General features: G+C 52.5%; 1 protein-coding gene across 1 annotated transcript; it reads left to right on the top strand.

The window, feature by feature from the left end:
- The first annotated feature begins 5510 nt into the window (after nucleotides 1-5510).
- On the top strand, nucleotides 5511-21691 carry SLC35F6 (solute carrier family 35 member F6). Its single transcript, XM_001502690.5, has 6 exons — nucleotides 5511-5754; nucleotides 14790-14862; nucleotides 15633-15804; nucleotides 16066-16278; nucleotides 17110-17220; nucleotides 18523-21691. The coding sequence occupies exons 1-6, from the start codon at nucleotides 5678-5680 to the stop codon at nucleotides 18990-18992; spliced, it is 1116 nt and encodes a 371-aa protein (XP_001502740.1). The 5' UTR covers nucleotides 5511-5677; the 3' UTR covers nucleotides 18993-21691.
- Nucleotides 21692-21702: the final 11 nt, after the last annotated feature.

The following is a 21702-nucleotide window of genomic DNA, read 5'->3' as shown; positions in this document are numbered from 1 at the left end:
AATTTTAGGAGGATGCAATCATTCAGTCCATAACAAGAGCATTTTAAAGCAAGTCATTTCACCTGTAATTACTTCACTCTCTAACAGCCAAGGACTTTTTTTAATGTAATCAAGACATCTCTATCACAGGTGTGGTAGGCAGCATAACGGTCCCCCTAAAGATGTTCATGTCCTAATTCCCAAAGCCTGTGAATATGTTGCCTTACATGACTTTGCAGATGCGAATAAATTAAGGCTCTTGAGATGGGGTGAGCCTGGATTATCCAAGTGGGGCCAACGTAATGACAAGGATTTTGTCTTTATGAGACCGAGGCAAGAGAGTCAGAGTCAAAGGAGGCGATGTGATTATGGAAATGAAGGTCAGGGGGATGTGGGCCAGGAGCTGAGAATGCAGGCAGCCTCTAGAAGCTGGAGAAGGCAGGGGGACACATTCTGCCCTGGAGCCTCCAGAAGGAAGAGTTCTTGATTTTAGTCCAGTGACTAAATTTCAGACTGCTGACTCTCAGAACAGTAACATCATAAATCTGAGTTGTCTTAAACCACTATGTTTGTGGTGATTTGCTACAGCAGCAATAAGAAACCAACACAACCAATAAAATTGGCAATAACTCATTATCCAGACCATGTTCAGTTTCTCCCAAATATTTCAAAAATATCTTTTTTCAGTTAGTCTGTTCACTACTTTAAATGTTGCATTACTTTAAATATAATTAAGCAGATATAGGGCCAGTGAATTTTTTTTATTACTATCTGGTTTAAATTAGTAAATTAATAAAAACTGAATCCAAATACATACATACATACATATGTAACAAATAAATACACCTCACAAGTCACTCACTACTGACCTGGGCAAGTGACCTCTTTTCTGGGCCTGGGCTTCCTAATCCGAAAAGTGAGAGGATTGGACTAGATGAGAAGTTCTCTTATCCGTGTCTGGGCTGCCTGGGATCTGGAAATACCCTGAAACTATATGCATAAAAGGGAGGCTTCTCAACCCTGTCTGTGCCTCAAAATCTCCTACAGATGCCCCCGTCCCTCACCCCTAGTCAGAGAGTATTCAACACTGGAGCCTAGGAGGTCCCCGGTGCAAGACCCACCTCCAAGGGGGGTGGTGTCAATTTAGAGACTTAGAGTCAAAAGAAGAAAATATCATGGGCTTACTCAACAGCACGTTCAAAGCAAGATATTTGCCCGCAACCCACCAATTCAATGCAGCTGCTGCCATGGTTCACCCTCGCTGAGCGAGGCCACTAAGCTGGGTGCCAGGCCAGCAGGGCTGCCTGTCTGAGCAAATGAAATGCAGGATGCCCAATTAAATTTGAATTTCAGATAAATAATGAATCTTTTTTTAGTGTAAGTATATCCCCAATAAAAACTGATGAAAACCTGATTCATTGCTTATCTGAAATCAAATTTAACTAGGAATCCGTGCTTTATCTGGATCTGATTTGATCCTGCCCCCAGACAAACAAGCCAAACACCAGTGTCCGGCCCCAAGGCTCGTGATCAGCTCTGATGGAAAGGCGTAAGGAGCCAGAGAAGACGTCAAGAAAGGCAAAGAGGGAAGGTTTGGGGATGACCTTACCACAGCCTGAAGCTAGAAGGAGCAGGTGACTCCTGATCTAATCATCTCTGGTCACCATAGAAACCAGCTGTAAAGTCCACCAGAAAGAGCTAGCGAACAACGTCTACAACTTCACCAGCACAGACCGTCCACATTCCCTTCCTCAGTGAGGTCCTGTCAGGCCTGGTTCCATGATCTCAGATTCTCCCCCAGGAGACAGCTGGCACCTCACCTGGCCCTCCTCCTCCCAAAGCCTTTGCTCCTCTTCCCAGCCACAGCCTCAGATGGCTGCCCTGCAAGGCCCACTGTGCTGGGAGAGGTGGGCACCTGGATGCCCAGTCCTGTGTCGAAGGAAAAACACAGATGGACAGTAGTTAAAAGGAGAAAAACTGATTTTATTCAGGACTATTGCAATAGAGGAAAAGAGACCTCAGCACAGAACAGGGCTCAATTCCAAATACAGCAGGTGCAAGTGGGAATTTACAGACAAGGAGCAAGGTCGGGGAGGGGGGGTGGTCAATGGATGGAAAATTATTAAGAGGAAATATCAGGGATAAGGGAGATTCTGACTAAACTGACTTAATAGGATTCTTGCTGAAGACAGGCCAGGGTGATCAGACATCCCCTGGGGGATGGTGGAGGAGAAACCCAATCAGATATTGAAGGAGATCAGATATGGAGGGTGGGGGGTTCTGGTTAACCTGACTTAGCAGGGTTCTTGCTAAAACTGAATTTTTTAAGAAAGTGCACAGATGGACCTAGGAGAATGTTCAGGAGCTTAACTAAAGTTTGGCCAAGCAAAAAATTTTTGTCACCTGCCCATGAGGAGGTCACATTCTAGCAGGGGAACAGGCTACAGAGGAGGGAAATAGCCCAAGGACACACAGCAAAAACTCATTCAAAACAAAACAGGCCTGACCTGGACTGCCTCTGTCCTTCCCAGGGTAAAATAACTCTCTCCTAATCCAGAAGGTGATTAAATTGATTGGGAAAATGCTCAATCTTTCCGACAAGCCACAGGCTGGCAGGAAGTTTTGAATACAAATACAAGGATTTGCAGTGACGCATTTTATTTGACTCTGGAAATGAGAGGCTCTTTGAAGGTAGCATGCAAATTGGTTCAAAATGCCCTCGACTTTGGGAGAAAAATGCCCAAAGACAGATTCACACGCTTATGCAAATCTTGAGAAGTGCTTTTTAACACACAGCCTGAGGTCCTTCTCTGTACCTCTCTGCTGATGGAGCCCTGACCTCACAGCAACTCTACCAGTTCTACGGATGGGGCCTCCCACTGCGCTTCCGCACGTGTTCTCCATCTCTCCCCACAAGCCGTGAACATAGCCGTTCCCATTTTACAGATAGGAAAAGAGGGCTCTGAGTGATTAAGCGACTGAACCATGGTCGCTTTGCTCTAAGTGGCACCCCTTCCAGCCTGAAGCTGCTCCCGCTCTCTCTCCCCTAGTCTGGGACAACTTGCATAGATGTCATTTCCACTCCTGAAGATTCTGCACTCCTAGGGGTACATGAAGAAATTCCTATCTCCATCCACTGCCCCATCCACACACAAGGATTCTGTGCAAGGAGCATCCCTAATGCTTGGTAAAGTTCCTCCCTTTGCTGACAATTTGCTAAATTTGCTCCCTTTCATGTAACTCTGATCTTCCTCATCTTCAGGCAAGCTGTAGCCTTTGATTAGGGGGATCAAATCTGAGCAATCAGGAAACACAGCTCCTCTGATGGCTCAGATCCCCACACAAAGAAGGCAGGACCACATTTGATTTTCTAAAGGCTCAGAAGGTTTAAGGTTTGGTTTGTGGACATATTAATTAAGCCAGGAAGTCAGGGCTTCTAAAATTGTGAGGCAAATTCGTATCCAACATTAAGCTTTATCCCTGAATTTCATCAAATAATAATCCAAAGGATTTTGCAAAGCCTGTGTATGGACATACCCACCCTGATTCTTCTCTAGTCTTCCCACAATTCTCATCTCCTGAGGCTCTGACACCTCAACCCCAGGCTCGCTGCTACCTGTGGACACTGATGCGGGGTCGGTGAGCCGAGGAGATGAAAGAAAGATTTCTTAGACTCTTAAGATCTGGCAGAAGTGCTCTCTTATTTAGAGAGTAGAATAGCATGGGGACAGGACCCATGGGCAGTCAGAGTGTCTGCTGCTGCTGCTGCAAAGTTGGGTGGAGAGTAAGACTAAATTTAAGGCATAGGTATGTGAATTATCTCTTTACAAGACAAAGAATATGTAAAAAAGTTAAAATGGTATCAGTGCCCATATGGTCTGGCCATTTGGCGGTCCCACAACTTTTAGATAAGAATTAAACCGGATTGAGTAAATGGCAGAAGTCACCGCTTGAATTTTATCCTCGGCTAAAGACAAAGGAGGATGGGGGGGGGGGGGTCAGTTACATGAGGTTGCCAGACAGTAACCAACTTAAGTTCTTGCCTCTGGCATTGATTAAGAGCTTCTAGAGAGATAAGACCATCCCCACTTCTTCCTGGCACAGAGAGGGAGGCATCTTCACAGATAGAGGTTTCCCTTAGAAATGTAAATGTTTCCCAACAAAGGGGCAAACAAATTCCACTCCTTGGAGCCTGAATCTCATCTGTAGTTTTAAAACTAACCAGCCTAAAAGTCCTCATCATAAGCCATTTTAAAATTAAGCAGCCTAAAAATCCTCATCAGTGTGACAGGGCATAGGGTGCAGGCTAGAGGCCTAGAGAAGACGGCAGAGGACCGCTGAAGGCTGTGAACCAGAAGCAGTACTTTAAATGCCAGAAATCCTCTGCAAACAAACCTAGGGATGGTCTTTCTACCGCTGATGCCTCAGAGCAGCAGCCAGGGAATCCGTGAAGGAGCAGAAGGGCTGTGCAGAAGGCACGGATTTAGGGGAGCCTGAAGAATCTGCGTGCAAACCCCCACTCCATCACTCATTAGCATGATCGTGAGCAAATCACTTGTCTTCTCTCAATTTAGTTTCCTCAGCTATAAAATTGTCTCCCAGGGAGCAGGAACTAGATTCCTACGCGACTTTTCACTTTTCTGGAAGATGTGAGCAACACTGAGAGCTAGGATCCCTAGGGACACTTCCCAGGTCTCCCTGGAGTTCTCTGGGCACCCTGTAGAGAGGAGAGTACCAGCTGGACATTTCCGCTGTGTGGTTTTGTAACCAAGCAAAAAGGGACTCATTCTGCTCGCCCCAATCTGGTGTCAATCAATTGCAATAAGCCAGTGATTGACAGTGGAAAATTTATACCAGTAGCTAGCATAATTGGAAGATGGCACACTAGTGTCCTGAAGAACCATCTTAAAATTATACAGAATCTTGAGGCGGTTAAATGGGGAAAATGGGCAGGGAAGGAGAGGGATTAGGGATGTCCACTATCTGGTGTGATGAACTTCAAGGTACCACATTATCTCTTCCTTCTGTCATTCGTCATGGGTACCAACACAAAATCTTTCTTTCTGGAGGTCATGATGTTTCTGAGAACTCAGAGAACAAAGTTGTCTTATCACAGCTGGGAGGTACACATAAGCAAGAGTGATAGAACTAGCAGACCATGTATTTTGCAAAAGTGAGAGACGCCAATCATCGAGGCTATGTGCAGGCTAGAATTCACAGAGACTATTGAGTCAGGGTCATAGTTACAATACTGCTTCCTTTCCCTAAGATGGCTTCCTTCATGTTAATTTAAGATCTAGCTGTAACAGTTTGACATCATTCAGCTCAACCTCTCAAACGGTTTACCAAAGCTCTAACATCCACGATGCATTCTCATTGCACCCTCTCATTATCTCCTTTCACAAATGGGGCGATCTGGGCCTGTGACCTGCCGCTGTCACCCTGGAAGCCTGTGCGTCCGGCTCCAGCCCTGCAGGGTACGGGCACCGTGGGTTGGACAAGGGCAGCAGCCGGGCCAGCGCCCTCCTAGGGGGGCGGAGCGAGCGGCGCGGGGCGGGGCCGGCTCTGGTCACGTGACGTCTGGCCCGGAAGCGCTCGCAGCGGAGACCCCCGGTGACCGGGTCGTGAGCAGTTCTGTGGAGCGGGCGCGGAGGTCCCGGGGGGTCCCTGCAGTTGCGCGTTCCCCGGGTCCACCGCCATGGCCTGGACCAGGTACCAGCTGTTCCTGGCCGGGCTCATGCTCGTCACCGGCTCCATCAACACGCTCTCGGCAAAGTGAGTCTGGGCCCGGCCGGGAGGGGAGGGGGCTCTGCCGGGCCCGCCGCGGCCCGCACGGGCGCTGGCGACCCTCGCTCTCCGTCCCCGTCCTTCCTTTCTCGGCTTCACTGGCCAGCCCAGGTTCTCCGGTCGGTTCACGCGGTTTCTGGACTACCCAAGGGGTGCGAGGGCCGGGAAATACGGAGCGAGGCCGTGCCCCGACTGGAGGATCCGAGCCCCGGCTTCGATTGCTGTGTGCTTGACCCCAGCGAGTCACCTCCCGTCTCCGCGCCTCAGTTTCCTCGTGTTTGAACGCAAGGTTTGGGTCAGTTCCTCTTGCCGACCCCTTCCAGCGCTGGCGTAGGAGGCCCCGCCGTCCGGGAGCCGGGGGCCGGGTGTGGGTGCGACTCCCAGCCTTGTGCACGCGAGCTACAGTTGAGGCCATGCAGGCCGAGTGAACGTGAGCCTGAGCCTGGAGAGTTGCTGCGACAGAGAAGGGGGTGCCCCATGGGCCCCTCCTGGAGGAAAGGTTACAGCTGGGCTTTGAAATTTCTGTGGGATTTCTACAGGTGGTGGGGACCTCGAAGCAGGGAACAGCAGGGCCAAATGAAGTGGATTGTAACTAGTTCCAAATGCCCAGGCCAGATTTTATCCCATAATCAAAGAGGGGCTTTTGAGCAGGGAGTGACTAGTTAAAAGTGATAGGATGAACCTAGTGGTCAAGGTGAAGAGTAGTTTGGTGCAGGGAAAGCCACTCCAAGGCTGCTGCATGGCAGATGAGGGGAACTAGGAGGCGGCAGTGAGGCGGGAAAGGAAGGGACACGCAGGAGAGACCAGCAGCAGAATGAAGCCACAAGGCCTGACCCACAGGCCTAAGACAGTGATCACTCCAGGGTTTCTGCTGGGAAAACAGAAATGTCGTTAACCTAGACAGAGAGGGCAAGTGGGCAGCTGAGCTCTGAGGGATGAGAAAAGGTACTTGTGGGACAGTGAGGACAGTCCGCTGGAGGTTGAGGATTGAGGACCCAGGGCTGTCATGAGGCTGAGGGACCGAGCAGAGCCTCCTGTCTGTAATGTGCAGGGGGGCCCAGTCAGCAGTCCCTTCTCTTGGCAGGGGTTTGTCTCTTTCTCTGCCCCCACCTCAGGTCAGGGCCTTCCTGCCCCTTCTGTTCCCTTCTGAGAGCCCCAGTACCCAGAGCCTGGCCTTTCTCTGAACCAATTCCAAGGTGCATGTGCAGAACAGTGGACAGTGGCCTCTCCTGGTCAGACCTCACTTCCAGCTGGGCGCTGCCAGGCTCCAGGGCAATGGGGAGTCACCCCAGTCACCCTCTAGGCAATGCCCCAGGCCCCCCAAGGGCGGGGGTGGGGGGCGCTGGTCATATCTTATTCATTTTCGAAGCATTTATTTCTAGCCCACTCCATCAGTGATGTGAGAAATGCCCCAGAAGAGAGGTCTGGGAGAGAAGTACCTTGCTCAATTCATCAGACATGTATAAGGTACCTACAGTGTGTGAGGCACTGTCTGGACTCAGGGAAGGAGACAGAAGTGACCAGGAGAAGACCTTGAGATGCTTAGAATCTGAGGTGGAGGACACAGATGTGTACACACTTTTCAATCACAATGTCCTTCCTTCTGCCAAAGGAATTGGAGCTCTGGATGAGACCCACCTGTCTCTCTGGTTGGGCTCTGGCCAGCTGAGTGTGTGTCTATGTCTTATGCTGGTCTCCTGCGCCCTGTGGCCTCCTGCAGGTCACTCCTTCAGCTGAGGCCTTAGCTACAAAGGAGACAACCTGAGGGCTCCCATCTCAGTTAAGATCTGAACGAAGCAGAACAAGTTGTCCATCCATCCATCTGCTGCACCAGCCTAAGGCCTCAGTCATGTGCTTAGAGAGTGGCTGTAGGTCTGCCAGGGCTTCTGTCCCCAAGGAGAGTTGAGATTACCAGTTACCACTGGGATAAACTGGTCTGACTCAGCTCCTTCCTTAAAATGCTCCAAACCAGTCAGGTAGGAAGTCAGGGGATCTTCAGTCCCAGGAGGCTTTGCCCTTAGAAGCTGCCAGAGAGGCAGGAAAGAGGCTCCCAGGTGGGGACCCAACCTGTGGTCCTGTCTCCTGCTCTGTAGCCTGATGTGGGGCCTCTCAGGAACCTCCCTATCTGAGACGGCCCCAGAATTGGACCCTAAGCAGTGTTCTAAGGCCAGACTGTGAGAAAGACGCTGTCAGAGAGAAAGAACATGGGAGAGTGGCTATGTACGTCCTGATGGGAGTTATCAATTTGAAATCACATTCTGACCTGCACTTTCTGTCAGGGACAGACAGAGAAGATTGTGACCACAGCAAGTGCTATCCAGCTAATACAGAGAGAACACCATGTGCCAGGTCCCACTCTGGCCGCCTTTCATGTGTGAGTTTAATGAGTTCTCATAACCACCCCATGAGGTAGACAAACTCATCGTCCCGGATAAGGAAGCTGAGGTGTGGAAAGATGTTACTTGCCCAAGTTCAATGCAGCTTTTAAGTGGCAGAGTTTATATTTGAGCCTGAGTGGTCTGCCTCTAGAATCCGTGCTCTTTACCACCAGTATGGGATGAGGCTGGGGACCTCTCTAGTCATTTTTTGGGGCATTTAGAGTTGTTAGAAACATAGAAATCATCCATTCTGATCCCCTCCCCACTTTACGGTCAAGCTCCCAAGAGAAGTTTCTTTTTTATTATTTATTTATTTTTTTTTTTTTTTTTGAGGAAGATTAGCCCTGAGCTAACATCTGCTGCCAATCCTCCTCTTTTTGCTGAGGAAGACTGGCCCTGAGCTAACATCCATGCCCATCTTCGTCTACTTCTTATATGTGGGATGCCTACCACAGCATGGCTTGCCACGTGGTGCCATGTCCGCACCTGGGATCCGAACTGGCAAACCCTGGGCTGCTGAAGCGTAATGTGTGCACTTAACCACTTGCGCCACCGGGCCAGCCCCCCAAGAGAAGTTTCTTTTTGTGACTCAGCTGGTTGGTGTCAGCGGGGACCGGAAGGCGGATCTCAACATTTTAGTCCAGTCCTGTTCCAAAAGTCCCTCTTCCTTGGGGATTTCTCCTCACATCTCCCAGACAAAGACAAGCATGTGCCCGTGGAAATTGTAATCTTCTAAGTGGCAAGGCGCCCTCCCTCGGGAACTGGGCAGTAAGCCTCTGTCTCAGCCCAGAGGACCCTGCTGTCACACTGCTTGTTTTCCACCTGGAGCCGGAGGCCACTCAAGGTTCAGGTTCAGTCTCTAGTAGCCTCGTGCAGTTTCTTGGCCTGTGAAGTGAGCGTGTTTCCCTCCCCGGGTTCCTGGGATGACTAAAGAGAGTGGATGAGGAAGTAGGTGTGAGCACGTGCTGCCTGCTGTGCTGGCGCCACAGGTCAGCTCCCCACTGGAGGAGGCCACTTTGCCCACTCAGCAGGTTTGGGGACGCTGCAGGGAGATGGCCTGCCCTGGCTGGGGTGGAGACAGGGGTGACATACCTGCAGGAGGGAAAGCCGCCAGTCAGGCTGGCTCTTAGCCCCATCTCTGGGTCTTGGCAGAGCGCCCTTCCCTGTGAAATGGCTCCTTCCCCTTTCTTTCTTTTTTCTTTTTTTTTGAGGAAGATTAGCCCTGAGCTAACTGCTGCCAATCCTCCTCTTTTTGCTGAGGAAGACTGGTCCTGAGCTAACATCCGTGCCCATCTTCCTCTACTTATATGTGGGACGCCTACCACAGCATGGCTTTGCCAAGCGTTGCCATGTCCGCACCTGGGATCCAAACCCGCAAACCCCTGGCCGCTGAAGTGGAACGTGCATACTTAACCACTGTGCCATTGGGCCGGCCCCTCCTTCCCCTTTCTGTGGCTGCTTTCTCACCCCTCACCAGGACCTCCCACTGAGGCATCTCCTGGAGACCAAGCGTGTCGCCCTCCCCGGACACTGCCTAGGGCTGTCTGCCTGGCTCAGTGGCTGTCTATAGGGTCATGCCCATTCTCTCGAATCCCACTGGGGTTCTTCTTGCAGCGAGCCAGGGTCAAGTGGACGCTCACTGAGTAAGGCTCAGATCCCCTCCTAAACTTCTGCAGGCTGTGAAGCCCACCCAGCCAGGGAGGAGCCATGAGGGTGACTCCAACAGTCAGGCCTCCTGGGTCCAGGGACTCTGCCGGGAACATGACAAGAGGCCTGGGACCACTGGGCTTCTATTAGGGAAGGACTCTGTCCTTTCTGTGCCAGCTCTAACTTTTGTCTTGGTAGCTGTCCCCACCCTTGGGTTCCATGAGCTGCCATGGGACAGTTGCTTCAAAGGGGTTCCTGGGCCAGCTGGAGAAGGCCTTAAATCAGGAGGGCAGTGTAGTAGAGTGGAAAGAACATGAGGCTTGGAAGCTGTGGGATTAGATGAGTCGCTGTGCTTCTCCAAGCCTAAGTTTCATCTGTAAATGGACGTGATGATCCCTGCCCTGCCTTCTTCCCAGACACAAGGTAGGGTCTAGTGAGGAAGGTTTTCTGCTAGTCAGAGATGAGAGGGCTCTGCATCCTTTATCACCTCATGAGCCAGGACCACCCGCTGTGACACCCCAGAGAGCGGAGAAGCCCTGTTGCCCTTCTGAACATCCCCTGTAGGAGAAAGAAGCTGACTCATGGGGCTTGACAAACCCGGAATGCGAGAGGAAATGGCAGAGATTCTGCAGGGGACGGACACACAGCTAATCGGTCTGAGCCAGCCACAGTAGCCACTTCCTCAGTGTCCGCCCCCCCACCCCCGACACGGACGCGCATCTCTCTCAGAATGCTGAACTTTGAGTTTGGGCAAGGCCACACTGGAGTGACTCACCCTCCAGCAAGGGGAGCCCACCCCCGAGCCTGCTGAGAAGCCTGCATCTGCCAGCACAGCACAGTCCTCATGTGGCCTCAGCCTGACCCGTGGATCCCCACAGGTCTCCTGCCCTGGAGACCAGGGCTCTCTCCAGGATACGGTATCTAGAGCGAATGGAGGGCCCATCTGCAGGGCTGACCCTCTCCCCGCCCCAGCTGGGGTAATGGGAAGAGTCTAGAGTCAGAGGTGATAGAACTTCAGATGTTGAGGAAGGGGCACAGAACTGGAGATGGAGGCTCCGGGGTTCCAGCCTGTGTCCCTCAAGCCCTCTCTGGTCCCTGGGTTCCTGGTCTGTCAAGTAAGGAGCTTTGTGTGATGATGGCTGAGTTTCTTCTCCTCTCAGCACTTTGTGGCTCTATGGAATGACAGGGGCAGTAGCCTGAGGCCTCTCCAGCTGCCTTTGCCTCAGCCAGCAGGGTAGGTCCCAGAGAGTGGATGCTTTCCCAGAAGCTTTCAGGCTGGAGCAGAGCAGGGCCACACTGACCCAATGCAAGGGGAGATGGCTTCTGCTCGGTAGAGGGAAAAGAGGGAGAAGGGGCAGAAAAGAACTTTTATCGAATTCCTGCCATGTGCCCAGTCTTAGATGTTTTATTTATTACTTTTGACAGTTCATCAGTGTAGGCATTATTATCCCCATCTTATAGATGAGAAAACTATAATTTGTCCAGCCTGTGAGACTCAAACATCTGAGCTGTCCACGGATCCTGCTGCCTTTCCTGAATGTACATTCAAACAGATGGGTTTGACCCTAGCCCCACCCGTTGTTAACTGTACGAGTCTGAGCACAGCTCTCGCCACACCTGCGCCCAAGCCTTGACGTCTTCACTGTAAAATAAGGATCTCCGTCTTGAGACTTCGACCAGACATCCCACGTGGAGTGCTTAGCGCAGGCCTGGCGCAAAGTCAGTGCTCAATGAATTGTACATTTATAAAAACTGTTAGTGAAGTGTTTTGCAAATAGCCAAGTGCTGTCCTGCCTTAGGGGTCAGACGCTGTCATCCCCAGATGAACTGAGGCTGGATTTTAGCTCTTGTTCTGTGCTACCTGGGGTCCTCTGTGGCTGCACAGTGAGCCAAAGTCTGTCTCAAGGCCAGGACTCCCTCAGAAGTCTTCCCGTCAGAAGCCTGACTCATCCCAAAGTGCCTGCAGGCCTGATCTCCCTGGCCTGAAGAGAGGCTGGGCAGGGCAGCCTGTCCCTGACACTCAATCTCTTAGGCTGCAAGCCTGCCCCAGGCCCTCAGATACAAAAAGATTCCGTTTCCCCAGCTGGGAACGCTGCCAGCCCCAACCTGTTCAGGCAGACCCACCCCTTGGAGAAAGTGAACACAGCCATTGGAGGAGGGGAGGGAGCTCAGCACCACCCTAAAGCCAGCTCCCCACATGGTGCCCCACTTTGGGAGGACAGGCCCAACTTGTCCCACCGGCAGGGGCCACCTCAAACCGGGTCGCAAATGAGGACTCATGGAGACACTGCCTCTGGACTGGAGTACCTGCCTCTTTGCTCAGTGAAATCTGCAAGTCCCATTCATTCAGCAAAAGAATGTTTGAGCTTCTGTATGGTAATGTGCCAGGAGCAGGGGACTGAGAGATGTGGAAGTTGCTGGATGCTGAGCTCACGCTCTCTCAAGTGACGGTCACTGTGGAACCAGAAAGTGATACAGGTGTGAGTTGTCATTACTGTAAGCTGCGTAGGTGGTGACCCAGAGGGAGTTCTGGGAGGTGGCTCCACCACTAGATCTGGAGGTCATTTTGAGCCTGTCAGTCGGTGCTCTGGGTGTGGCCCCAGGATGAGGAAGGAGCTCCACACCTGCCCTTGTCCTAGGCTTCTGGTTGCTCTTCATGGACTGGGCAGGCCCTCCCATGTTCCCGGAGGAGCCCTGGCTCCAGCCCTGGGAATTCCCCTCTCTCCAACCGACCTTCTCACTTGCCCCGGGGCAGTTGGCTCTGCGCCACCGGTAAAGCTTGACCTCTTCTCTCTTCCTTGCTTCTCCTCTGTTCTGCTCTGTTGCCTCACCCAGGCCCTCCCAGAAGGCTAGTTCTGCAATAGCGAGTCTGAGTTGGAGAGCAGGAGAGCAGGCCTGCCTGGGTGAGGCACAGAGTTGGTGTGTGGCCGACACCCATATCCAAGTCCTGTCCTGCCCAGGATCCAAGGGCCAGAACCTGCAGCAGATCAGGCAGAAACGAGCCCCCAGAGAGCAGGTGGTTTCTGGTCGGTAGTGGGGGCTTTCTTTGCCCCATTGGTACTGGTTACAGCCTGCTCCCCTGACTTGGGCAGGGCCCCAGATCTCTCTCTACCTTCCAGTCATATTTCCCAAGGGGTCGTATCAGATCCTCTCCCCACCCTTCAGCTCTCCTTTGACCCCCACCACTCCCAGGAAGCACAAGCCCTCCAACTGCCCCTCTCTACATCTCTGGGGTGGGTAGGGTCTCCCACTGTGAGACAAGTTGGCTGTAGGCCTGTTTGTCACTCACCCTAGGGTGTGTTCAGATCTCTGAGTAGACCTGGTCTCTCCCTCACAGGTCTGTGCTACCCCCACCATTGACCCCGCCCTCCCCCTGCCAACATCAGGCCATCATGCCCTTGCCCAGGGCTGTGGGAAAGAGTTCCCTGTTCCCCTCCCTAAACTCAGGGCACAGAGAAGCCAGGGCTGAACAGGATCTTTGTCAACCTCAGACCCTACCAGCTTGGCACAACCGGTGGCCAATGCTTATGGCACAGGAAGTAGAGGGTCCCCTGCCCTTTAGGAGCTCAGGCTTATAGCATAGATGAGCCAGCGGAGTAGGGCCGAATGCTACAATGTGGCTGCTCTTGACAGATATTGCAAAGAAAGACATTTAAGAAGAAGTAGTCCTGAGTCTTGTACTTTAGAGACAGCCACCTACATGGGGGTTGCTGCAGAGGGAGCGTGTCAGTGGCTCACAGGAAACAGCCCTGGGTCTGCGTTGACTTGAGTCAGCAGTGTGATGTGGCAGACGCGGTCAAAGCATATCAACTAATCTAGGATGTCCACCACGAGGGAGGGGCCACCATCTTGCCAGACTCAGTCTGGGCCGGATCACATGACCTTGGGCCTGAGCCTGGGCCCCCCCGGAGCGCTTCCAGAAGTCAGCAGCCAGGGAAGTGAAAGGTTAGAAGGGCTGGGGCTGTTGAGCTAGGAGATGAGAAGATTCAGAAGAAGGTGGAAAAGTCACCAAATATCTGAAGGGCTTTCAAGTGAGAGAGAGATCAGATTAGGCCCCAGCGACACAACTAAGCCCAGCAAAATTGAAGTTCAGGAGTGGGAACTTGAGTGCACAGATGGAGGACCATGCGGGATGATTGCTGGTAGCTGCCCAGAGTGCCATGCCACGAAGACTTGTGGGCACGTGTCGGGGCTTGATGGGGAGGCGTACCATAGTCAGTTACGCCGTCTGCCAGGGTGCTGGCTGCGAGGCCCGCCACCAGTGCTGTGTACTTGCCACCTGTTTAGAGTCAGTGCTCAAAAGACCCTCCAAACCCTCCAGGTTACCTGAAGGGGACCAGGTGTGTGTCAGGCGGTCATTCCAAGGGCCAAATTCCCCTTGTAGGCCAGTGGCGCTTGATATTTTTTGTGCTGTGGATCCCTTTGATAGTCTGGTGAAGCTTAGAGTACTGTTTTAAAATATGCAAATAAATGTATTTCCTAGAGTATTGTCTTAAAATGTACAAATAAAAGACCAAGGATTACAGGAAAAGCCAATTATATTGAAATAAAGTTATTAAAACATTAAAAAAGCAAAGTTGTGATTTAGTAATATGTGTGTATACACTTCTTGACACATAAAATTATAAGTAGTGGGTCTAATTACTGTAATTTTGGAGAAGTGATGAGTGTAAATGATACTTCACAATATGCGCAACGACCCTAATGTGATAATGAGAATAGCTGTGATTTCTGTGACAAAGTCACAGGTACTGCAATACTACATTCATGATTTGAGGAAGTGCTAACTTTCAGTTGATGGTTCATGAAATTTCAGCTAAAGGCCCCCACATTCTGTCCACAATCCCAGATGAAGACTCCTCCCTGTAGAGATGGCCCCTTGGAGAGGGAGCCCCACTTTCAGCCGAGTCCCCTAAGTCTGGCCTCTTGGCATTGAGAGAAACTAGCTTGTCTGCAGGCACCAGGGCCAGGGTTTGACCTTCTCTCTCTGTGCTGCAGGTGGGCAGACAACTTCGTGGCCCAGGGCTGTGGAGGGAGCAAGGAACACAGCTTCCAGCATCCCTTCCTCCAGGTATCTGCCCTGTCCCTCCCCGCCTCCCATCTTCCAGGCCTCAGGCCACGTGTCTCCCATGAGGCCCTGCTGTTTCCTGACCTAGGGGTGGAGCCTTCCTCTGCTCCCAGAAGAGCTATCCCCTTTCTCTCCCTCCCCAGAACAAAGGGCAGGGTGTGGGTGCCCCTGGAAGAGGGCAGAGGGCACAGTCTTCTGCCAGAAGCCAGCTCAAGTCCTGGTGAGCGGTCATGCCCTGGGCACCATGAGGCCAGCCCTCCCACGTCCAAGTCAGGTCACATTTGGGAAACATCCCCAGTAGCAAAACCTGCTGTCCATCCACAGGGAGCCCAGACCCCGCTGAGACAGGGCAGACACCATAAATGGAAGGCAGCTTGTTGCTAGTCTGGGAAGCGGGAGACTCAATTTCAGCCCCAGCTCTGCCAGGAACTTGCTCTGTGACTTTAAATAAGTCCTTCAGCCTCTCTAGGCCTCAGTTTCTCCATCTGGAACTTGACCAGGGGTTGGCCTAGATCGGTAGTTTTCACACCAGGCTCACACAGCCTTAGGGTGTCCATAGCGGTGTTTCATGGACTTAGGGGGAGACCCAGGAGGCAGTCACTGGCCTCCCCCACACAGCAGCTCTGCTTTTATCTGTTTTACCTGTTGGGGTTATAGGTATATAGCGTTACAGGTATATCTGAGCTCTTGTTTGAAGAAAGATCGTGTTTAAAGAATTTTGTTAAAGGTGGCCCTCCCTCCTGCTGTGAGCTCCTGTGCTTCTGTCCCCGCAGGCAGTGGGCATGTTCCTGGGAGAGTTCTCCTGCCTGGCTGTCTTCTACCTGCTCCGGTGCAGAGCTGCCGGGCAGCCAGACGCCAGCCTGGGTCCCCAGCAGCCCTTCAACCCACTTCTTTTTCTGCCCCCAGCCCTCTGCGACATGACTGGAACCAGCATCATGTATGTGGGTGAGTAGCTGCCAGGCCGAGAAGGGCTCAGTGAAGCCCATGGCCTGAGGGAGCCACTGGGAAAACAGCCACCCCCATGCCCAGCTCATCTTCACCTCACCCCTGCCTCTCTCCCACAGACGTTCTCACACACACGCACGCGCTCAACCAAGGTTTATTGAGCACATGCTATGTGTGAGGCGTCTTCAGCCCTGAGGACGCCTCAGTGAATAGACAGCCTTGGCCCTCAGGAGCTAACATAGTGTATCTCTCCTCTCCTAGCCCTGAACATGACCAGTGCCTCCAGCTTCCAGATGCTGCGGGGAGCAGTGATCATATTCACAGGCCTGTTCTCGGTGGCCTTCCTGGGGCGGAGGCTGGCGCTGAGCCAGTGGCTGGGCATCCTTGTGACCATTGCAGGACTGGTGGTTGTGGGCCTAGCTGACCTCCTGAGCAAGCACGACGATCAGCACAAGCTCAGCGAAGTGATCACAGGTGCGGCTGGGGTCGGGGCTCCAGGGGCTGCCCATCCTGTCCTGTCCCCGCTGGGAGCCCAGCACAGAGTCATTCCACAGACTTTTACAAGCTCTGCTGTATGCTAGGCACTGGGTGAGGGCATGTGGGGGACCAGCTGACGTGGACATGTACCTGCTCTCAAGGTGACAGGTAGAGTGTAGGGAAGAACAGAGAGGCATAAACAGCATGAGAGAGGGGCAGACAGGAGCAGGGAGATCAGAGGAAGGCGAGGGCTGTGCTGTGATATCCATACATAGACACAGGCTGCCGGGCTGGGGAGAGGAAGGCAATGAGTGTTGTGGAGCACTTACCAAGTGCCCGACCCGGTGCTGAGCACTGTGTTCATCATCACAGTAATCCTCATAATTCTAGAAAGGAAGCATGGTGGCCCGTTTTACAGTAGAGTCACTACCCTGGCCCCTCAGAGGCAGGATTAAACCAGAAATGTATATCTCAAAGCCTGTTACTTCTCAAAAGACCTGCCTACCCTACTCTGCAGCTCTCAGGCCCAGGCAGGCCTCTGGACCTTCTGGAGCCTCAGCCCAGAGAGGGTGACAGTGCCTGTCCTGCTGGCCTGCCCCTCTACCCCCCAGAGGCTAGGAGATCAGGCATGGGGGCTGTCATGACCATGCTTCATGAACTGTATGGTGCCCTGCAAAAGTCAGGGGCTCTGGGTGTTGTTATGTGTCTGGGAGCTGCCTCCCTCAGCACTGGACCCGCCACCCTGCCGATGGCCCAGTGGCCTTGCTGTCTTCCTGTCCTGACCCAGGTTCATTCCTGGCCTCACCCTGGGCCCCTCTCTTCTCACAGGGGACCTGTTGATCATCATGGCCCAGATCATCATCTCCATCCAGATGGTGCTAGAGGAGAAGTTCGTCTACAAGCACAACGTGCACCCGCTGCGGGCAGTTGGCACTGAGGGTGTGTGTGAGCGCAGGGGCTGGGACGAGGGTGCTGGTTGGGGGGACACCCTGGAGGGTAGCACATGGAGGGAATGCATAGGTGGGAACGCTGGGAGAGGGTGAGCCCCTTGCCCCTACTCCTTCCTCTGTTCACCACATATGTGTTGACAAATAGTCTGACACCTGCTGTGCACACGGCCTGGAGCTAGAGGAGGAAGAGGATGAAGATGAATGAGATGCAGTTCCCACTCTAGAGGAGTTGACCAGCAGGAAAGGACAGCAGTGCGTGTTACCTCAGACCACTTGTGCTCAAGTGATATTTCACTTATCGGGCATGTCTGAACGTCTTGGGGCAGGGAGGGTTGCCTCTGAGCTGCAAATTTCAACAGGCAAGAGTAGGGAGGCGGAATCTCCAGACAGAGTGATGGCATGGGGAGCTGAACATGAGTTTGGAAACCAGTGAGGAGTACAGGGTGAGAGATACAGGTTTGAGGGTGGGGAAATCATGGGAAATTGAGTAGGTCAAGGTCATATCATGGAGAACCTTGAACATCAGACAAGTGGATTTAGACTTTAAATGACAGGCAGGGAGGAACTACTGTAGGTTTTTGAGCATGGAAATAACTATCGAAATTATGCTTTAAAAATGTGAAACTAGCAGGATGTTCAGAGCAGTGCTGCCAAGTGTGGCCTGTGGACTAGTCAGGGAGCCGCTTGTGCCTGGTCCACAGTGAGCTGAGGCTTATGGCAGAGTGTTAATCCACTCGCTCATCCAGCATACTGTCTGTTTCCACTCTTTTATTTTTTTCCTAGCAAGACTTTCTGAATGAAGCAGTATGTTGATTTACATTCTGGTCCGGCTCCTTGTCACAGACCAGTGACACTGAATTAGAGAGCTATGTTTTTCCACACTTGTGAGAGCAGTGTAGTGATTGCAGCAATTTTTTTTAAATGAATAGGATAAAATTTAAAAGTGTCAGAGAACATTGTGCATTCTAAGAGTAGCTATGTTTCATGAAAGTGTGCATGTGTGTACATGCCTGTGCACATGTATACTGGTTACTATATAAAATGTATTTCTTACTCTTGGTCCAGTCAGAAAATGCAGATTAAAGTGAAGAAGGGGCAGCTAGAGCCCATTCAGTAGGCTGTTGTGAATTCCTGATGAGAGGGATGGCTCCAGGACCTGAAAGGAAGGAGCTGGTATGAGGGCCGCTAGGAAGGGGTGGCCGGGCGCTCAGTGGAGCCCTTGCTGGGTGGAACATGCTGGGAATCTGGGGGCCGAGTGGGGAGTGTGACGTGCTTCCTCCGTTCTCCACAGGCCTCTTTGGCTTGGTGATCCTCTCCCTGCTGCTGGTGCCCATGTACTACATCCCCGCCGGCTCCTTCAGTGGAAACCCTCGCGGGGTGCTAGAGGACGCACTGGACGCCTTCTGCCAGGTGGGCCGACAACCGCTCATCGCCCTGGCACTGCTGGGCAACATCAGCAGCATTGCCTTCTTCAACTTTGCGGGCATCAGTGTCACTAAGGAACTGAGTGCCACCACCCGCATGGTACTGGACAGCCTGCGTACCGTTGTCATCTGGGCACTGAGCCTGGCACTGGGCTGGGAGGCCTTCCACCCTCTGCAGATCCTCGGGTTCCTCATCCTCCTGTTGGGCACTGCCCTCTACAACGGGCTGCACCGCCCACTGCTGACCCGCCTGTCCAGGGGCCGGCCCCCAGCAGAAGAGGGCGAGCATGAGAGACTGCTGGGTGGCTCTCGGACTGCCATCAACGATGCCAGCTGAGCCTCCTGCAGGGCCTCTGCTGCCACCTGGATGCTCCCTGTTCACCCTGAGGATGAGGTCACACAGGCTGGTGAGCCTCGAGTGCCCTGTCCCCAAGGCCTCACCTTGCTCCTGCCCACACACTGCCAGGGAAGCTGCTGCCATGGAAGATGACATGACACCCAGGTCCTCCTTTGTCACAACCCCCTGCAGAGAGGTGTCACCCAGCCCCCACAGGCCTGAGGGCAGTGACTGACCCCTGCCTGGCTCCACGAGGAAGTCACTTAGCCTTCTTAGGGCCACGGTTGCCTCATTTGCACCCACCTGTGCAGATGGTTATGAAAGTTAAGCACCATATTTCCTAAAACTTTTAAGGTATCCCCTAACCCTGTCTGGAGACCTAGGCTTCAGCCGGGCCATGCTGCAGACTCAGTGTATGCACCCTAGCCCATTACCTACTCGCTCTGAGCCTTGGTGTCCTGCTCTGTAAAGCGGAAGATGTCGACGCTGTGGCTTCAGTGCCTTCCAGCCCCAGCTGGGCCCAATCTATGGGCCTAGGATTTTGACCAACCTGGGAAATGAGTGACGGCCCATTTATTTATTGGAAATGCTTCTCTGCCCAAGCCTGTTTTGATGTCCTTGCTCACACATCCTCAAGGCCTCTGTGCCGGGAACGGATTCCAGGGGGATTCCAGGCAGCCCTTGATAACAGCTTTTAGGAACCCTTCACCTTCCATTTTAAAGGTGAGGAACCCGAAGCCTAGAGATGTCAATTGTTTGGTAAGAGGGCTCTCCTACTGTGGGCTCTGGCCATGCAGCCGCGTGATCCGGCCACAGGCTGGATCTAGAGCATATCTGCACCTCAGCACCCCCCCCCCACCCCAAACCTGACTTCTAGAGAACCTTCCAGGGTGATGGATTCACTAGGATTCTACCGTTTAAAGTAATTCTGGTGTCTCAGGCGTTAAGTGCTTAACTTTCATTCTCTTTCATCACAGCCTGCACAGGTGGGTGCAGACGAGGCAACCGTGGCCCCGAGAAGGCGAAGTGACTTCCTCGTGAAGCCACTATTCTAAGCTAGGTTTGCCTGATCCGAAACCTGTTGTCCCCACCTCCCATATGGGTCTCTGGGGTTTTGGGGGGATTTCCTGCAGCTAGGATGGAAACATTGTGCTGTTGTCCTCCTGGTCACCCCACCCAGAAGAGAGGGGCCTGGCATAGGGCCCGCAGGGAGCTGGGCGGCCCTCCACTCCAGTGTTTCTCACTCGGGTAGTTTCTGGAGCCTCAGCCCACCTTACTGGGCAGCTCAGTCATAGAACAAAACGCTGAATGCTTTCCTTAATCTAGGTTCTAGGGGAAGGGATGCTTAACAAGCGAAGCCCTAGGACTGCATGGGAATCCAGCAGGTTCTTAGAGTTTGTTGGCAGAGGAGGGTTTCTTCATCCCACCAGCTCTGAGTCTCAGGGGCCCCTGAGCTTTTTGGGGCCACAGTGTGTGTCACAGGAAGAAGGAAATGGAGAGCAAGGGTGGTGGGGACTACAGCTGCCTTGTCCAAAAATCCGGGGCCTTAGAATGTTGTTTTAGGCTTTATTTTTAAAAAGAAAAGGGAAATTTGCAGTATGGACTCTTTTTAATGAGAGGGAAGGAGCACAAGGGGTGGAACGTTCCTGGAGGTAGCGTCTAGAATGTTGAGGTGGAAAAGCTCTAGGGTCCCAAAGCATAGAAATCACCCAGTCCACCATTCATTGTTCCGATAAAGAAACTAAAGCCCAGAGAGAGGAAGGAACTTCCCAAGGTCACACTGCCAGTGACAGGCAAGGCCAGACTTCCTGGTCCTCAGTCCTTGCCTGTTCCATTCTGCCACAGGGAATGTAGCCAGGAGCCTGTACCAAGAGTCCAGGACGGCCCCTCTGCCACGGGCTGCCCAGCCTGTGCGCTCAGCTGTGCACACCGCTTCAGAGGGTGGTAGGGAAGCACTTGGCTTTTATTTGAGTGCTGCCATGGGGAACTGTGTTGATTTTAATGCTGTAAGGGCTGGCAGAATCGTAATGGGACTTCAGTGGTCAGGGGTGGCAGAGCATAGGGACGCCCCATCAGGCCTGCCACCAACTCAGGGAACCCGCTTTACCTCCTGGAGCTTTGGGTCTTCACAGCTCTAAAATGGGAAAGCCCGCCTCCATCTCGCAGAATGAGTGTGAAAATTACATAAGATGATAAACCGAAGGTGCCTGTACACGCCAGCGCACAGCGGAGTGTCACTTAGGGCTGCACTGTCCACCAGGGTGGTCTGCCTGGGGCACCGAAGTCCCAGCAGAGGCATGGCGTTGAACGTCGGTTTTGCTCAGCGTGGAAGAAACATTTTATCAGAACACCATCATGGAGTAGAGTGTGAAATTGACATGGATAGGATAAAACAGGACACCTCGAGAAAGTGTTATGCTGACTGTAGGTGCCCTCCCAGCCTCTGTCAGGGCTGCTTTGGAGGGTGAGTGAGAGGCCTTGCTGTGTCGTGCTGGTCATGTACAAGGGTAAGGACCTCCACTCTCCTGCTGAGTCTGGAGGGTCGCGGGGAATGTCTCTACCTGTGGCCTACCATTCTGAGTGGAGTAAGGGAACCCTGAATGGTGGAAGTTTGGCACCAAGGCCCTGAACCCCAAAATCAGAATAACTGATAACAGACTTCTGTAAACCTCGGTTCAAATACAGTGTAATTTAAATCATCTGCATAGTG

Source organism: Equus caballus, chromosome 15, assembly GCF_041296265.1.
Source record: "Equus caballus isolate H_3958 breed thoroughbred chromosome 15, TB-T2T, whole genome shotgun sequence".
Classification (NCBI taxonomy): Eukaryota; Metazoa; Chordata; class Mammalia; order Perissodactyla; family Equidae; genus Equus; species Equus caballus.
Note: the sequence above shows the minus strand (reverse complement) of the source record. Positions and strands in the feature narration are given on the sequence as shown.